At 39.5% G+C, this 18332-nt stretch overlaps 2 protein-coding genes across 4 annotated transcripts in view; one reads left to right on the forward strand and one right to left on the reverse strand.

Annotated features, from left to right (window-relative positions):
• Positions 1-18332, forward strand: part of mfsd8 (major facilitator superfamily domain containing 8) — a 63673-nt gene that overhangs the window by 12551 nt on the left and 32790 nt on the right. The gene's annotated exons all lie outside the window — the stretch shown is intronic.
• abhd18 (abhydrolase domain containing 18) overlaps positions 1-18332 on the reverse strand; it is a 38385-nt gene that overhangs the window by 6918 nt on the left and 13135 nt on the right. For all 3 annotated transcript variants that reach the window (XR_016093794.1, XR_016093788.1, XM_088928275.1), the window contains exons 4-10: positions 16887-16987; positions 10298-10376; positions 9439-9525; positions 8239-8264; positions 5185-5323; positions 941-1030; positions 420-521 (exon numbers count right to left, since the gene is read on the reverse strand). Coding sequence is in view for 1 of the 3 variants with exons in the window: in XM_088928275.1 (XP_088784401.1) it covers positions 420-521; positions 941-1030; positions 5185-5323; positions 8239-8264; positions 9439-9525; positions 10298-10376; positions 16887-16987 (624 nt within the window). In the remaining 2 variants the exon portion in view is untranslated. The remainder of the gene's footprint in view (positions 1-419; positions 522-940; positions 1031-5184; positions 5324-8238; positions 8265-9438; positions 9526-10297; positions 10377-16886; positions 16988-18332) is intronic.

Below are 18332 nucleotides of genomic sequence, written 5' to 3' on the forward strand. Positions count from 1 at the left end.
ACACAAAACTGGTTTGACAGACTGAGAGCTGCAGCAGGCTCATTGCATTGCTTCAAATAAACGTATAAAGCTCCCGGATTCAGATTTATTTTTGGGATAAGTTTGTAAACAATTCACTACAGAGATACAGAAGCTTAAAAAGTGGATAAAAACAGATGCATAGAATTAAAACCTAAAGACTTTTATTTATGCATTCAAAATCTGTGAATTTCATTATAATTTCATCATATTCTTCGTTTAATTCAGCACTGTTTATTGTCTGACTGGTATTAAAACTGGATATTTGAAACTGATATAGAACCTCAAGGAACCTTAGAAAAACATGAAAGGATAATGATCAGGTTATGCTGCTGAAGGTTTAATATTGAAAACCAAATTCAACACTGATTTAATACCTCTTACTCATTAAACACACTTACTCCACAATATTCCAGCATTCTAGTGATTTCTTCTTCATAAACAGTGTGTGTGGCATATTGTTTTTCTAATTCCCTCCAATTAACCGCCTTGCTCAAGACTCCCTGAAAAACAACAAAAACAATCTGTCATTTTCTATGGCTAAGCAATATTGAGAAGACAGGCTAAGGTTAACTTTTTTAAAAGGTACTATATTGTTAATATGATTAACATAAAGGAACCATAAAACACTAGATTGCATTGCTAGGTTAAAGCAATGCTAGGTTGCCTTCACTGAGTTATGGTGGTATGGAACTAATAGATAATATTTGCAACATTTTTAACATTCAGACAAATGCTGAACAACATTACTGTGCTTGCTCCAGGAGCCCAAAAAATTAAGACCCTTGAAAAATGCGAAAAGACAAATTCCTCATGCAAGAAATTGTATAGGGCTAATAAAGAAACATTATAACATTATTATAAAATGCTCACCATGCTATTAAAACAACATATTCCGACTGTAAATGAAAAATAATCTTACCGTTGTAAAAACGCTGGAAGCTGTGGACCAGGACAAACATGGAACCAGTGGTATTGGCTTTGGCCAGTTTGTCACCGCTAAAGATGCCATCTGCGATATTATCAAATATTGCAATTAATTCAAAATCTCCATGAACCTACTTAATTATACAGGGCTGTCCAAAGTTTAAGGAACAATCACACATGAATTTGTCCAGACGTCCGCTAAGAACAGGGGTCCCCAACTATGGTCCTGGAGTGACGCACTTCAGTTAGTCTCATCTGTTATCCTAAATCATCTGTTTATGTTATAGATTAGGAACATTTATAAATTATATGATCAATTAGCAAATAATTCATTCACTTAAGAGAACTCATGTCCATGAAAGCTGATGGTTGTACAAAATGATCTCTTAAATTATGTCATATAACTGCATGTTTAACCTATCAAGTCATATTGTTACACGGCTTTAGAAATTCCAGATTTAGTGGTTACCTAGAACTTCTGATAGATTGTGTCTCTCTAGTGCCTGTTTTAGAGATCCTTGCCTTCAGGAATGCCATGACTTGAAATACCCTGAAATAAGCATTCCCTAAAATTTTAATTAGCAAAATACAGGTAACAGTCCTTAGAGCAATACAGGCTTCACAGCATCTTTGTATGCTGGAATAAGAGTAATAATCTGTCAAGTTCCCTGAGCTCCTGCAGGGTTCTCTATGGGATTCACATGTGGTCATCCTGCTGGCCAGGGCATGTGTGAGATTTTCACTTTCCAGGTTCTGGTCCACCACCCAAGGCAATGAAATAAGACCAAGAACATCTTTGGAAAGATGTCAGAAACCCATCAAGAACCCACCTTCAAAGATGTAGGAGTCAGTGACCTTTGAACATGATGTCTGTCCTGACCCAGACAGCACCACCTCTGTAAATGCTCTCATTCTGTGGAGTTGGAGGTATGAAACTGATCCTCCAAGATGAATTTTGACTCAACCCTGAAGAGAACAATGCCCCAGTTTTCATGATCACATTCAATTTGTTGGTAACACCAGGATAAAGTATATGGGTTTGTCTCTTGGGGGGGTTTAACAGGACACAAAACACTGGACACTGGACACTGCACAGACCCTTCAGGCAAAGCCTACTGTCTACAGTGGGTCTCAATACGGATCTTCTTAAAGCTTCTTAAAGTGAATCGCGCTCATGCGATCTGGCCACCCGTGAGGGCTCTTTGGTATCTGGCAGTAAAAGCCAGAAAACGGTCCTTGTAAGGTGCTGTGGCTCTTGAAGGACTTTGGACATGGTCTCTTATCCCCTCATATTGCCCCCAGAATCTAGATGTCATGTTTCTTGAAACATTTAGCTTTACTGCAACCCCTGCCTGACTATACTCATTATTCATAAATGTCCATCTCTTAAGATTGAAATTGTGTCTTCATGACATTCCTTCCAATGAATTTCCACTGGAAATAGTGAAGTAAGGAGAGGAGGAGTTGAGCACATTTGTGTGGTGTGCTCAATTTTCACATCAGACATTTATTGGTTTACAACCAAGAGCTATGCTCAAAAAATATTCTATATTATCAAACCTTAATCCCAGGAAACAGTTTACTCTTTAAATTTTGAACACCAGTATAACAGTTGCTGAATAATGAGAGAACTTAAACTGGTATAGGAAATGAATAGTGCTTCATTAATGTTCCTGCAAACTGTAGGGTACTTGATTTCAGAAGGTAGCATTTGGCAAAAATCTCTATATTAATACAGCTATGATTTGTGTTGGGTTACTGGGTTTAGGTAATTCATACACATTAAAAGATATATGGTAACTTAAATCAAAACATTTGCAGAACATATTTTCTGCTGTAGCATGCAGTGACTCAAATCATATTTTTCGGCATCTATATTATTTGCTCTGAATCTTCAGGTCATTGTTGTACTGTATATAAAGTGCTAGAATTGCAAACAATTGCATGGTCAAACAAAATATTTAAATTAAAAAATTAGTTATTTGTCATCAGATATCTTAAAGGAAGACAAAAACTGAAACGTGCTGCTTGCATAAGTATTCAGACCCCTGTGATCTGATAGCTCTACGTTTACACAAGTGAAAGAAATTACCTTAACTATGATATAATTGCCCTTCCATTGGCCTCTGCATGTTCACCATCACATAGCATCGCTATCACATTTACTGGTCAGATGAGACCAAGATAGAGCTAAATTCAAAGCACTATGTGTGGTAGAAACCTAAAACTGCCCATGCCCCAAGAAACACTATTCCTACAGTGAGGTATGGTGGCAGTAGCATCATGCTATGGGGATGCTTCAGCAGGGACTGGGAATCTTGTTAGAAGTGAAGGAAAAAAGGATGGAGCAAAGTATGGACAAATGCTGCAAGGGAACTTGTTTCAGTCTGCTAAAAACCTGGAGCCTGGGCGAATATTCACCTTTCTGCGAGACAATGATCCCAAACACAGAGCCAAAACAGTACGGAGTGGCTCAGGAATAAAGGTGAATGTCCTCGAGTGGCCCAGTTCAAGTCCAAACCTCAACCACTTTAACAATCCATTGGAATTATTTGAAAACTGCAGTTCACAAGCACGGTCTAATAAACATGAATGAGCTGGTGCAAATCTGCCAAGAGGAATGTTGCTGCAGAGGCTGAGGCTGAGCTGCAGCGTGGTACTTGGGTCGAAGCCCAAGCACAGATCTCAGAGCGCTGTTCTAGGTTTCTCTCTTTGTTGCACAATCTCAAGTGCATCGATCCCCAGAAAGGTGAAATACCAAATAAAATAAGTATTGGTGAAATAAAGTGTTCTTAAGCAGAGACATTGTCTGAATCTTTCCTAATAAGAAAATATATTTTGACATTGTTAATAATAATTCCTGCTTTTATATCATGTTTTTTGTAGTTATTTTTGTGACTTTTTCAACACTTCAAAGCAATATTCTTATAAATTATTACAAACTGGAGAGAGGTGATGCAGGCAGGCAAGCTTTCAGGTAGTGAGGGCTGGATCGCTGCAGAGGGAAAAAAAGGAGCAGTTCCACTGGGAAAAAGGGTGGAGCGAAAAAGCATGAAGGGTAACTGATTGATTGACTAATGCAAAGTTCCCAGCCCACAAATACAGGGGAAGCCTTGAAAAGAAAGCCAGTAAAAAAAAAAATAGGTCAACAGCCAATGGAGAAAAAACAGGAGGGCTGGCGAGGTTGAGAAAGAGTTCTCCGCTGAGCCGATGTTCCTCTGAAAACAGGGTCAAAAAATTGCAGGGGAAATTCTAGAGCAGAGTGAAGAGGAAGCTATCATGAGAGCTAGCAAGCTCAGCGATGGAGCAGCGGCACAGTGCATTGAATTGCCTTAAACGGGGAACTCAATTAGACAGACTGAGATCTTAATTGATTGTCTGATGGAAAGATTGTCGGTCTAATCGAGAGGCATCATGTCCTTGTTTGATCAGGCTCAGGGGCAGGTTTAGAGCTTGTGGGAATGTTGGCAACCGCAGGATGCAACTCGGTCCCAGTCCAGGCTTGATTAGGAATGAGTGAACATCACTCCTAACCAGACACCTGCACCAAAAGACCTCAAGCTGTTATTGCTTCAAAAGGTGGCTCTATCAAATATTAATGATCAGATATCTGCCGGTAAATAATTCTGTCTTTAAACATTTTCTGTTTGAGCATGGGACTTTGCAATAAAATATTCATCAGAAAAGAATGTGTACCATTTGTTATCCAGCCCAGCATCACTTGAAAACTTTTAAAGGGTCTGAATACTTTTGCATGGCACTGCATTTCTGATACGGTTATAGAGTTCTGAAATAATTATGGATACAAAAAATGAGTTTAAAATGCAGATAATGTGGGACAGAATTCATTCCCTGGGTAAAGATGTAATGCAACCTATGGAACACCTCTCATTACCTAAAGCTGTAGTTTTTTATATGCTCGTTGTGTGGGATTTCTTTTCCAGGCATCCTAGCCAGTGGTACAATCCTCTATACTGTACTTTATGATGCGTCTGCAGGTACAGCACTTTCTGAAGGCCTGAATGGCAGCCAGCATACAATATCATTACATCTGCAATCATAAATGTGATTCTCTGTTTCTAGAATTATCTTTGGTACCTCAAATCAATATTCAAAATCCACTCAGGTTTACACATTTAACCTCCCTCTAGATGCAATTGATACCAACGGAATCCACCCGAAACGCCGTCGCTGCAAACGCGCGGCTCGTGGCAGCTGGCCCGCGGTGATGTCACTCACATGTCCGCCCATGGAGATGCCCGTCATTCCCAGGGGCCAGTAGCCCTCCCTCTCCAGCCAGTGCAGCAGCGCCGCCGACTCCAGCACCAGGGCTCCCCCCATCACAAACAGGTCCGACACGTTCTTCAGACTGGAGCGCCTGCCCGCACACAGAGGGCCTTTCTCATTAGCACCCTTCAGCGTGGGCCAGCCTGTCACAAGCCCCCCCGCTTTCCTGATGTTTTATCCCGGGTCTTACCAGCTAAGGCCCTGCACTCTTCACGAGTGAATCAGACCTGATAAGACTTGCCGTTTCCAGTAGCAGTGCCACTCCGATTAAACCGATACACAGAATCAGCATCAACTCTTGGATGATCATAAAACGGGCCCTAACAATCTCAGGCTTCCCTCCGTTTACAACTGCGGTGTTAAAATGGTAAAGCTCGACTTCAAAAGACTCAAATTTCAAATGAGTTTCTCATAAATTACCAAACAAATAACAAATGAATGGGGACTATATATAAGACATTCTAATTTGTCTATATGCTTATACCTCTAAACATACCATGGATATCACAGAAAACACAGTAAAGAGAGGATTTGCAGAAAAGCATAAGAGCACACAGTTTCAATGCTTGAGAGAGGATTTTTTGTTTTATAATACACCCACCCAGCATGGATTTGGCAGCTGTTTTCAGACCTGGGACACAACCAGCTATGCTCTTGTGACATGCCTGCCTGCAGGGCTCTTGCTGCGCCCAGTACCTGTATGTCACGTCCGCGCTGGGAGCGGCTCACGTCCTGCCCTTACCTAGGGCGACCGGTGCATTCAGCCCTCCACCAGCCCCGTGTGAACTAGGTTGGGACGCTTATCCATTAGGCCAATTACAGTACTCTTCAGTCAGGCAGTCAATCCACCGGCAATCATCCCATTAGGTGGGCTGTTTAAGGCAGGATTCTCTGCTAGACTGGTGCTCTGACTTCAAAGCTGTCGGTGTTAAGCTACTGCTGACACGCCTCTGAAACACTTCTAATTAATTCTCCGGGCCTCGATCCAGCAGAGTCCCAAAGCCAACACCCTGAAATACCAACAGCTCCGCATTCAGCTCTCTGTTTAATCCAGGCGAACTTCTCCGCCCCTCCCCTCTGCAGGCAGTCCACAGTCTGCTTTCTGCAACCCTCGTTCCCGGGCTGAGCCTGCCTGCTCATCCTTCTCTCACCATTTCTCCTTCTACTCATCTCTCCGGGTTTCCCCAGAGTTCCCCGAAACCTTGCACTTGGGTCTCGGCCTGCCAACCCACTGCAGCTCTACTAAACAGCGGTGTAACCATGTAAAGGAAAGTGGTGCATCTCTTGCTGAAGTCACTGCGAGCCTTTAGCTGGGCTGGCCTCAGCTGAACTCTCTGAGCAAAGCACCAGCACCTCCTTGTCACAAGAAAAAATTACCATGGATGGCGCAGTGGCTAACATTACTGGTTTCCTCCCACAGTTCAAAGACATGCTGGTAGGTTAAGTGGCTTCTGGGAAAGCTGGCCTTGGTGTGAGTGTGCAGAGCAGGTGTGTGACAGGTGTGTGCCCTGCAAGGAACTGGTTAAAAGCTTGGCAGTAGAAAATGAGGAGTGGGATACGCCAGGTGATTTGTCAAGAGAAAAGAGGAGAGTATGTTAAACTGGGAAACGAGTTTTTTTTTTGTCTCTGTCTGCACTACTGAACAATTTAGATTTTATCAATACAAACTCCCATGGCTCCCTGGGTCCAGAGATAATGTCAGGCATGAAAATGGCTAAAAAAAACGTAGGTAAAATGCATTGTGATCTCCTCCACATGCTAAGCAAAGCAGGGGGGGGGGGGGCAAGAAAAAGGTTGTAGAACATGCTAGAACCAAAGTGGATTTAGCCACATTTTGGAGAAATGGGACACTTGAGTGCAGACCATCGTTAATGAACAATCCACATACAGTAATGAAGTATCCACTGATAGTTTTCTGCACAGCTTACAAAGAGGCTAGAACTCATAAACTCACTTATGGGTTTGAACACAACTGACTGTCAGGAAGTGAATGGGACTGCTGTAGGACAGACTTTGCATTACAATGGTGCATGCTCAAACATTCAACAACACATTAAACAATGAGGAGGAAATTGCTTGAGAAGATAGAGCAGCGCGCTCCTAAAATTTGGTTAATGCTAGATGACGCTACTAATTTGAATAAAAAAGTGCCTCAATCAATTTTAAATAATTAAATGTGATTAAATGGTGGCGTTATGAAAATCCCAAAATATTTTTATCCTTAAAATAAAATATATTTTTATCAGTATGCTAACCTAGGGTGGTACTGTATATGTAACACCTGTAGATAGGCTCTGTCCATGTTGGGATTTAATCATGGTAGCATGCAAGCCCAGAGCAGACGGTGCCATTCAACATTCTAGAGACAGCAACGAACTTTGCTGTGCAAAAAGACTAGGTCTTCTGGCACGAATTCTACACTGCCTACTGTAGGTTTTTAGAGGGTGACATTACTGCTGTAACACGTTCAATGCATTGCACTGGTACTTAATATAGTGAGATTCTGAATCCCTTTGAACAGAGGAGATATTTCAAAAATAGAGTAGACCTAATAGCATATGATTATGGTATGTGAAATTACTCATTAAGGTTTTTTAAGTTAACCTTGTTTGCATTTTATCAACGTGGATGCTTGAAAGTGCAATACATTGATGATATTCGCATGTCACGGTTAAGCAATCTAGTACCTCTGTTGCTTCTACATCCACTCTCACATTGACAGTGAGTTCCAGTCCCCTGATTTACAAATTAAGCACTGTGAATAGTGAAATACAGTATAAAGTACTCGCAAATCTGATGCATCCATAATGTAACCTTCACCATAAAGTAGCACTGCTCATAACATCTGCAAAAGCGACACGAGATATCAAAGGAAACATAAAATCTGAGATATAAGTATAGGTATTTCTGTAACTAAGACCTAAGAAACAGTGATGGACGACATCTCTTTGCAACCTAACCCACAAATATATTCAGTGTTATTGCATTCATGAAAAAAATACTTACAGTTGGTCTTTTGGTTTTCTGTAGCCATGTATGATTTAAGTCAAGGAAGTATCAGAAAATATGAAAGTTCTCTAAATCCTGCACATATACAAAAAGCTGTTTAGAAACAAATTTTATTAAACTATAATTATCCAAATGTGGATCTCAAAGTATATCAGCAAAAAGTTACATTTTCACACTATAACACCTATAGTATGGTAGCATATAAATTTACTGGATATGTCATTCACTAATCTTTGGCATTATTTACAATTGTAAATAATAAATCTTTTCCAGGGTAGAAATCTGCTATGGTCAGATTATCTTGTTTCCAAATGTTTTAAAAGCAATTTACCATTTGTTCATATTTGTCTATTTTAAACAAATGGCATATGCAATATATTAAAATTACTAATTGTAAATTGTTTAATTTTGTGACAGCTATTTAAATATATTGTCTTTGCACAACACATAAAAACATAAAAAAAAGTAGAATTCTGATACATTACTGAACAGAAAAGAATTGTTTGCTTATTTGTACAGGTGCTAAGGGGGGTATTTTTAGTTCAATTTCATTTTCACCGAGAGGTATAACATCAGAAATAATTCTTACTAAAATGTATTCATATATGTAAGAACTTAAAACAATATTTTTTTAGGTTCTGAAATGTCTACCTTGCTTCCTCAGATCTCACCTTGCATTAACAGCACTGTTTTTGTAATACCAGGAGTCAGCTTTCCTGTCTGTCCACATGTCCACTTGAGCTGGGTCTTCTGACCCAACCTCTCTGGTGACCTTCTTTTCTCCTAAAGCCCAAGGCCGCACAATGAAGCATAAGCAGTGTGTGTCCCTTATACCTGACCTTTCCACTGTTCCAACTTTCATGCAGCCAATGCAGTCAGCGAATCGTTCTGAGCGCCTCTACTAGAGAAAACTCTGCATGATGTCTGTGATGATAAGGTGCAGTGAAGTAATCTAGAAGCAGCCCAATTCCATTTCCACTGTCTCAAAGAGGAACTCTGTCTAAACTGAATGACTCACCAGACACTGCAAAAAGCTGGAACTTATCCAAATGTGGTAACTCTCACTGATGATGTCCCATTGTCCACAGCGAATTAGGGAACCTAGAAATGAATGGTTTCGTACCAGTAATGAGAAGACGCTTCTGGACTACTCCTCTCTCCCGTGTACTACTGGGTTAAACGTTTGAAGTGAAGGATATAATAAGGGTTTTCTAGCAGCAGTGATGCCATGCTGGTCTCTTTTATCATTGGTCGGGCCATGAGCGTGCGTCTTCTCCAGAAAAACTGGAAAAAAAAAGGCACAGGTGATGGGGCAATAAACTTAACAAGACAAAACTACATTATTGGATCTTATTAAAAGCACGGCAATACATTAGGTAGGACTATTTTTCACCATAAATAAAATGAATATTTTAGTTTACAGTTTTACCAGCAAAAATCCCAATTTATTGGCTCTGACATCTTTTAAAATACAAATGCTTTGGTTACATTTTTTTTTTCAATCCAAGATTGTGTGTGCATTACTGCACTCAAGGTATTTACATTTGGAACAGGAAGATAATGGAGTTTTTGTTCATGTAAAAAAAACAGAAACTTAAACCAGAGGGATTTTCATTGGTAACAAGCAGTTGCCATAGCACCATGTGCCTGAATTATTGCTAACAAAAAGCTGGACAGAGCTCTCTGTAGCCTGTCCAGAGCAGTAGTTTGGATTTCAGTCCTTACTAACAGCAATGTCTAACAGACACCAATGTCTTGTGTCTGTGGCAGACACTTTTTTTTAAAGTGTAAGTGAGACAGCAGGAAGGAAGTCATGATATGGCAATGAGCAGAAACATTGTCTTTGAGAATACGGCCAGACATGCTGACAACAACCTGGCATATTCGTGCTGTCTGACTGCTACAAAGAAAAGGTAAGAAGCAAAACTGATACATCATGGTACTTTCATGTCTTTCTTTCTTTGAAAACCACATTCAGACATACCGGCATTGTAATGAGCTATGTCAAGTTATTTCTTGCAGGGGTTACTGAAAATGGTTTGCTCGGCACACTTACATGGTCTCCCGTGCCCGCAAGGTGAATGCATACTGGCTTATATTTTGTCTTCCATTCTTTAGGCAGTATAAACTGGAACCTTTGACCAAAAAAGGAACAGGAAACCAAGTTGAATTTACATAGGTCATAAAATAAGTTTAAATGTATTTTCTGGAAGATAAGTTTGTCTATAGTGTGATCTGACTAGTTACTGTAGAAAGAAATACCACAGCAGTATTTTTTGTTCTTTGCTTTAGCAAAGCTTGTAACTAAATTCGTTGAAATGTTATTTTACAAAAGGCCTAAAAACATTCATACAGATCTACTTTTTTATAGGGGTTGCAGTGGCAGGGTGATGTACTGAATTTGACATTGTGAGGTTTTTTTTAAAGTCAAATACAAATGCTGTAGTGCACATATTATACAGACCAAAGCTGTCTGTACAAATGGAAAAATAATCATTAAAACATTTAAAATGTTTATTCCTAGTGCACAGTCTGTTACAGAACTCATTTTATATTCCAAAAGTATGTTGAAGTGAAAACATTTAGTTGTTTTTTTTCTACTCCTCCTTAGGCTCTAGCTTGATTGAAATATTACATACAGGACATAGAAATGAAAAACTTTCCATAAATTAAGGGCAAATTCTGCCCTGGTAAAAAAAAACAACAACTTGACAATTTTCCGTATAGCACAGTTTCTATTTTACAGCTTGGCAAACTCGGAGGAAACGAAGGGAGTTGTGGTAGCAAGTGGAACTCTTATAGTTTCAATGGCACAAGCTCCTTCAGACAAATCTTTCACATTTCTGTAGGCATTTCCCCACATACTGGAGTCTGAGGACCTGCGGGGGCAGAGCAGGTGTAACCACACTAGTAGTGCAAGCACCCTGCAAAAGCTACGCATTTTTTAAAATGAAGGAATCAGCTTTGTAAGACTCTAAAAGCGACTCCAACAGTCGTACCAAACAGCTTCCAATCCAAATAATTACTTCAAATTACGATTAGTGATGAGAACATGGAGGAATGTAACAGGTAACACTTTTTAAAAGCCAAAATTGCCACAACACTAGAAAATGCTGTACTCTTCATACTGATGGTATCACTCAGTATAGAAAAAATGACAAACGCTGATGGGCTGAATGCCTGCTCTCAGCATAAGTTTTATGTTTCCATGTTCTTTTTATTCTGCTTGTCGTCTCTAAACACCCTAAAGTGCTTTTAATGCAGAAGAGATGTGTGGCACCACTGAGGAGCAGAACTTACCCTGGTGATGTGTGGCAGCCATTATGTATCAACAGCCTCATTACACACCAGATCAAGTAAAGAGAAATTGTTTCACCGGTGGAAGTAAGAAGGAAATTTAGGTGGGCCAGATTGTTCAAGTCTAAAGTGGAATTTAGCCAGGACACTGATGTTAACACTCTTAATCTTTTGACCAGTGACTTGGAATTGTTAATGACCAATGACTTAGGACCCCCCACTGGTCCATCTCTAAAATCAGCAATTTGCTTTGTTTTAGAGGATTTAACAAGCTCTGGACAGCTCTAGAATCTGCATTTCAAAGGACAATAACACAACTACAGTGAAGTGCAAGTTGTTTCAATGCTCATATTTTCTTGTGCTTTTTTTAAGGATATATATTTTATTTGAAAATAAAGTCTTTGAAATGGATAAGACTAGAAAATTCATTACAGAACAAGCATGGTTTGCTTTACTGCTGAGTAGTCAGGAGTAGAAAACAGTATATGGACAGACCCCGAGTTCAGACATTTCTTGCATAAACTACAGGGTGCGTTTTTTACAAGTCCAATTTAAATCTCACTAATACTGTCTCAATATAACCAAGGAAATAGGCCTGTGCATCACTGTATCAAGGGAGGGTCTAGAAACATTGAAATAAAACTGTTCACAATATTTTAAGTCTTTGAAATCAACTTCAGCTTCACGTAAACAATTAAACACACTTCTAGTGCGAGCTGCAAAATCCAAACAGAAAGACAGCTGAAGCTGTTGAAATGTTACCCATCTTTAAAGATTTAAGCTTGAACTCAAAATGTGTGAAAGGACTATCCCAGCTTTTTCGTCAGTAAAATGCTGTGTGCATCTACTGGTAGCTTTCCGCCAAAAGAACTCTATAGCACAAAACTAAAAAAAGAAACAAAAAGCAGAGTAATTTGTGTATGACATGAAAATATGTTCTGTAAGCTTCCAAGTTTAATAACCATAGCAGTTCATATGGTGTTTAAAAATACAGCTGTCGGGAAACACAGGCAAGTTATTCAGAATTTTAGAGAAGCAATACAAGTTCTCATTTGTGCTTGCTTAAATCTTCGTTTTGCATATTCTATCCACTTCCCTCTTTTTTTTCACAGGTTTAAAAAAACAAACTTAAAATAGTGACAGTGTTCATTTATACACATATTTTTCTAATAAACACCTGATTTATCTTACACGTACAGTATTCTGGTTCTAACATTGTGTTTAGTAGCAACTACACACGGAGATTAGCTTTTAAATGCTTGGCTAAAACATTTTTTTTCCTTTTCGAAAGCTCCAGTTGTGTGCAAAAGGTTTAGGCATCCCTGGTGAAACTGTATGATTCAGTGAATCTCTAAGTGAACAGAAGGTGACAACCTCTATATGGTACAAAGTTAAACCCACCATTTTTCTGCACAATATATTAATGCAAAATTACAGATTGAAACAAAAATAAAAAAGTGAATGTGGCATGCAAAATTTTGGGAACCCTTCACGTAATTCATTACTACTTTTAATTTATGTTTTTCATCAGGCCTTAAATCAGGTCAGATGAAGTCAATTCCAGGGCTGATCCAATACTCTGACCCTACTACTACTAATACCCTACTAATTCACTCTTACGAAGTAGGAGAAGGCTATAAAAAGGTCTGTACATGCTTCCAGCTTGTAATTTAAACTGTCAGAAACATTATTAATGAATGTTGAAGGGAACTGTGGAAGTTTAGGCAAGAACTGGAAGACCCGGAAATATCTCTGGTGGAACTCCTCCAAACAGGCCCAGATCTGCAAAGCAGAACCCACAGGAAAGTTTATCTGACACTGGAGTCGTTTTCCACAGGTCCGCAGTACAGCATTGCTTACACAAAAATGATCTGCATGGCAGCTGTTGTTGGAAACGTTTCCTACGAGCTCATCACGAAAGGCAAAGTCTAAAGTATGCCAAACAAAAACTTGACAAGCTGCATACTTTTTGGAACAAAGTGCTGTGGACTGATGAAATGAAAATTGGACGTTTTGGCCACAACCACGGAAGATAAACAGAAGATTTAGAGGAAAAAAAGTGCGAACTGTTTGAAAGAAAGAACACTTTGTCAACCATGAATCTATTACAGACCTATTATGTTTTTGAGTTCTGTGGCAGCCAGTGGCACTGGAATTGTTGTGCAACAGGAAGAATGGATTTAACTAAATATCAACAAATCTTAGAAGGTAACGTCCCAAAGTCAGTGAAGAAACTGAAGCTTAGGAGGTCTATATATTGAAATAACGACCCCATGGTTATTGAGCAGAAACTTTTAAAACACAACACTCACATGATGAATACTCAGGTATAGTAATGGAAATGAGAATGAGGATCATGATCAGACCATCTGTGCCTCCGACAGTTTAGAAACATTTCTCAAAGAATGTTTGTCTACGAGATGCAGTCTGATTTAACGGAAGGCTTCCTCTTTGCTTGTGCCAGGAATTTAGTTAACAAAGTCTAGATTCCTATCAGTTCTAAAGTCAACAGTAACAGTAACAGTGCCTTATTATTTAACAACCACATACAGTGTCCCCCAGATTTATTGGTAACGATGAGCAAAAAGCTATGGAAAAATATCTTTGTTATTTATAAGCTTGATCTTACACTGAAAATATGAGAGAAATCTAACTTCTCGGTGAGGTAAAATTATTCAAACAAGAAAAAAACTCCTTATAAAAAAATAAAATAAAAAAATAAACGTGTCACAATTATTGGCAACCCTGCATTTAGTACTTTGTGCACCCTTCCTTTGCCAAGATAACAGCACTGAGTCTTCTCTTATAATACTGGATGAGGTGGGAGAACACATATAAAGAGATCTGAGACCATTCCTCCATACAGAATCTCTCCAGATCCTTCAGAGTCCTTGGTCCTTGCTTGTGGACTCCTCTTCAGATCACCCCATGGGTTTTCAGTGGGGTTTAGGTCAGGGACTGGGATCGCCACTGCAAAAGCTTGATTCTGTGGTCAGTGAACCATTTCTGTGTGGAATTGGAGGTATGCTTTGGATCATTGTCCTGCTGAAAGATCCAACCATGACCCAGTCTTATCATCCTGGCAGAGGCAGCCAGATGTTGATCTAAAATCTCCAGGAATTTGATGGGAGTCCATGATGCCATGTATCCTAACAAGATTCCAAGAAGTTTTGTAGCAAGACAGCGATCCAAATCATACCTCACAATCAACTATGAAGTACTTACAGGAACAAAAGATTAAGGTTTTGGAATGATCTTTACAGTCCCCAGACTTGAATATTGTAACGCAAATGGCCACCACTGCAGGTTGTGCGAGCCGGCTTACCAGCGCAGTGACGTCACCGCCCTTCCCTGTGAATAGCAGGGACCGCAGCCGTCGGGCTGAGAGGAGATTTCCCTTTGGCTCAATTGGCTTGGTCCCTGTTGAGTGACGCTGGAGGCCCGGGTTCAAGTCCCCAGCGGTGGGGGGGCAACCTGAGGCGGCAGCGGCGAGGGCACATACCCACGTGAATCTGAGACCGCTACAATATTATTGACAAAAATATCCTGTGGGGAGATTGCATACATACAGTGCATGCGAGAAGATGAATACTTCTGAGCTAAAAGAGTTCTGCAAGGAGATGGAAAGTAAAATATTCCATACCAAGGACAGAAAGACTCTTAACTGGCTACAGGAAATGTTTGGAAGCTGAGATTTCTGCCATTGGAGGCATTACTAAGTACTGACTGACAGGGTGCCCAAACTTGTGCATTTGCCATATTCACTGTTTTATTTTATTGAATATCTACAAAACTCTAAATAAATCTTAAATGTGCATTAAAATCTGCCGTAAGACATCATGTTTAAGTTTGTACCACGCAAGGTGTGTGTCACCGTCTTTTCACTTAAGAGTTTCATTGAAACGTGCCATTTGAACAGGAGTGCCTAACTTTTAACTGTACGGTATTCACATAATGACCATTTTACACCAGTTGACACCAAAAAAAAGTTATTCACAGAAATCCAGTGCATTCCTCTAAAATGAACTGGTATATTTTTACCTTGTATTCACTTTTGTTAAGGCTGACTTTGCTGAAATGCTTCCTCATTTTTGACTGCCACCTTTTGTAACCTTTTCAGCTTACAGTGTGGCATTTTTTAACCTAAAGCACAATGGATAGTATGATGTTGTGAAAGATTTGAGGGGGGCCTTACTGAATAACTGCTAAAAATCACATTTGAACCCCAGCAAATCCAAATATTCCCAATTTTGCAGATGGTTTTAACAACGGTACATTGATTTACAGAACAAATCAAGAAAGATCATGAGAAATGTACTCAGACCAAATAACCAAGCAGCAAATATAAAAAATAATATTTCTGGACCTCTACAGACCACTGAACACAACATGTGACAGCAAAGCAGAAGAAAGTACATGGTCCTGAAGTCTCCTGTGGAGGACATATGTCATTTCAAAGGAACTGTCAGAGACCACATCATCTGAAGGAAGTACGTTTTGCATGTCAGTGGTTAAGAAACACTATAAAATTCTTGCTAGGGACCAACTTCTTTGGTCAAATTAAAACCAGTGGTGGTGAATTTAAACTCCTGTTTGAGACTGTAAGATCATTTATTTTTGAAAATGTATTATTGCATTAATGCTTTGTTTTGAGCAGCTTGGGTATGATAATGCACAGCCCAGAGTGATCATCACCTGTGGGAAAACAGTCTGCCGGACATCTTTTCGTTTCTTTAAGAATTAAAGTAATACAGCTACTGTTCAACGTACACCATCAAATTATTCCAAAGGGTAGTAGTCTTAGACTTCAAATCTATGCACCACTGACTATTCAAATGCTCAGTTCACTATTTTATTATACTGTATCTTTCAGACTTATACTCTATCATTTTAGCTCTCCAAATTGCACCTTGTGAGTTTCTTTCAACCTACTCCTGCTATAAAATACATATATTGCCTTCATTATTAGTTAGAAAAGGTGTATTTGTCTTAGTAAAGCTCCCCTTTTGCTGGCATGAAATATGCCCCTCCATGGGCTTATATTACCAAACAATATTTTCCGTAGCCTTGCTGTGAAAACAAGGTCCAGTTTTTCTCCTGTTTAATTTTACTCCGACAATGGACAAATGTTCACAGCATCTGTTTAGAAGCAGCAGCTTGACTGCATGTTAACAGCAGTCCAGGTCTCGCTGTTCCCTAACAATGATCAAGTGCTAATTAAAAGAAAATGAAGGAGAAATATTTGCACAATACTGCGCAGGTACCGTGACAAAAAATAGCAGGTCCGATTGTTCGATAATTCACATTTTATTTGATTTTTTTCTGAAAATAAAAGGGAAGAGACCTACCTGGCTTTCACAGACTCCTCTGGCATGATGCCTGGGACAAAGTGCTCCAAAGGAGATACGAAATGCCCATTTAGGATTTTACAGTCAGCCTGCTCTTCAACCTGCAGAAAAAAGGAAACACGTTGCCCACCTGTCCCTGAAAAGTTCTAAGAATATATCCTATCCCTTTGCTGCACATTATATTTAAATTGTGATGTTGCTAAAGTATTTTATTTAGTCTAGCAGGGTTATGGAAAGACAGCTTTGCTTATGAGTAGCGATGACAGCTTGAGCTTTTGCACAGAGTCAGATTTACACATCATAGCTCTGGAAGCTGTTTTATCCCAACCTCTTTGAAATCTGTTACTCCGTGGAGTCCTAACATATCTCACTCTGGCACTCTGATTAAATCAATTTACTTGAACCTTCCCCTTGCTGCTCCAAACAATCTGCCTCAGTTAGGTCATCTTGATTATCCTTGATTAATACAGTGCCCTCCAGAAGTCTTGGCACCCTTGGTAAAGATAAGTAAAATGAAAAAATGTCTTTGTAGTTTATCAGCTTGATCTTACACTGACAATATGAGAGAAATCTAACCTTTCAGTGAGGTAAAATTATTCAAAGAAAAAAAAATCCTTATAAAAATAAACATTTTTCTAAAAAAACAAAAAACACATCACAAGTATTGGCTACCCTAGAAATTCCTATGAACAAATTCTAATTGACATATATTCCTATTCATATTTTACATTTTTTAAGCACACCTGAGTCTTTAGGAATTCTTAAGTGGTCATCCATGACTTCCTGTTTCACTGGGGTATAAATACAAGGTGACACGCAGGCCAACATGGGGAAGATCAGAGAATACACAAATAAAATGAGACAAAAGGTTGCTGACCTTCATAAATCAGGCAATGGCTATAAAAAATAGCTTCACACCTGAAAATACCCATCTCCACTATCAGGGCAATAATTAAGACGTTTCAAACAACTGGAGTTGTGATGAACCTGCCTGGAAGAGGACGCAAGTGTATTTTGCCCCCATGCACAGTGAGGAGGATGGTTCGAGACGGCAAAACTTTCACGAATCACAGTTGGACAATTGCAGGAGTTGATTGCATCCTGGGGTCACCAAGTCTCCAAGACTACAATTAGACTCCACCTCCATGCCAACACACTATTTGGAAGGCTTGCCAGAAGAAAGCCTCTGCTGTCATCAAACCACAAACATAAGCGCCTGGAGTTCACTACACATCACTGGAACTTTGATTAGAACTGGGTTCTATGGTCAGATGAGACAGAAATAGAGCTTTTTGGCAACAAATACCAGAGATGGATTTGGTATAAAAAGAGTCAAGGTCATGTGGAAAAGAACCTAATCTGCACTGTGAAGTATGGTGGTGGATCTGTGATGTTGTGGAGCTGTTTTCTTCCAAAGGCCCTGGGAATCTTGTTAGGATAAATGGC

This window comes from Atractosteus spatula, chromosome 1 (assembly GCF_055471065.1).
Source record: "Atractosteus spatula isolate fAtrSpa1 chromosome 1, fAtrSpa1.hap1, whole genome shotgun sequence".
Classification (NCBI taxonomy): domain Eukaryota; kingdom Metazoa; phylum Chordata; class Actinopteri; order Semionotiformes; family Lepisosteidae; genus Atractosteus; species Atractosteus spatula.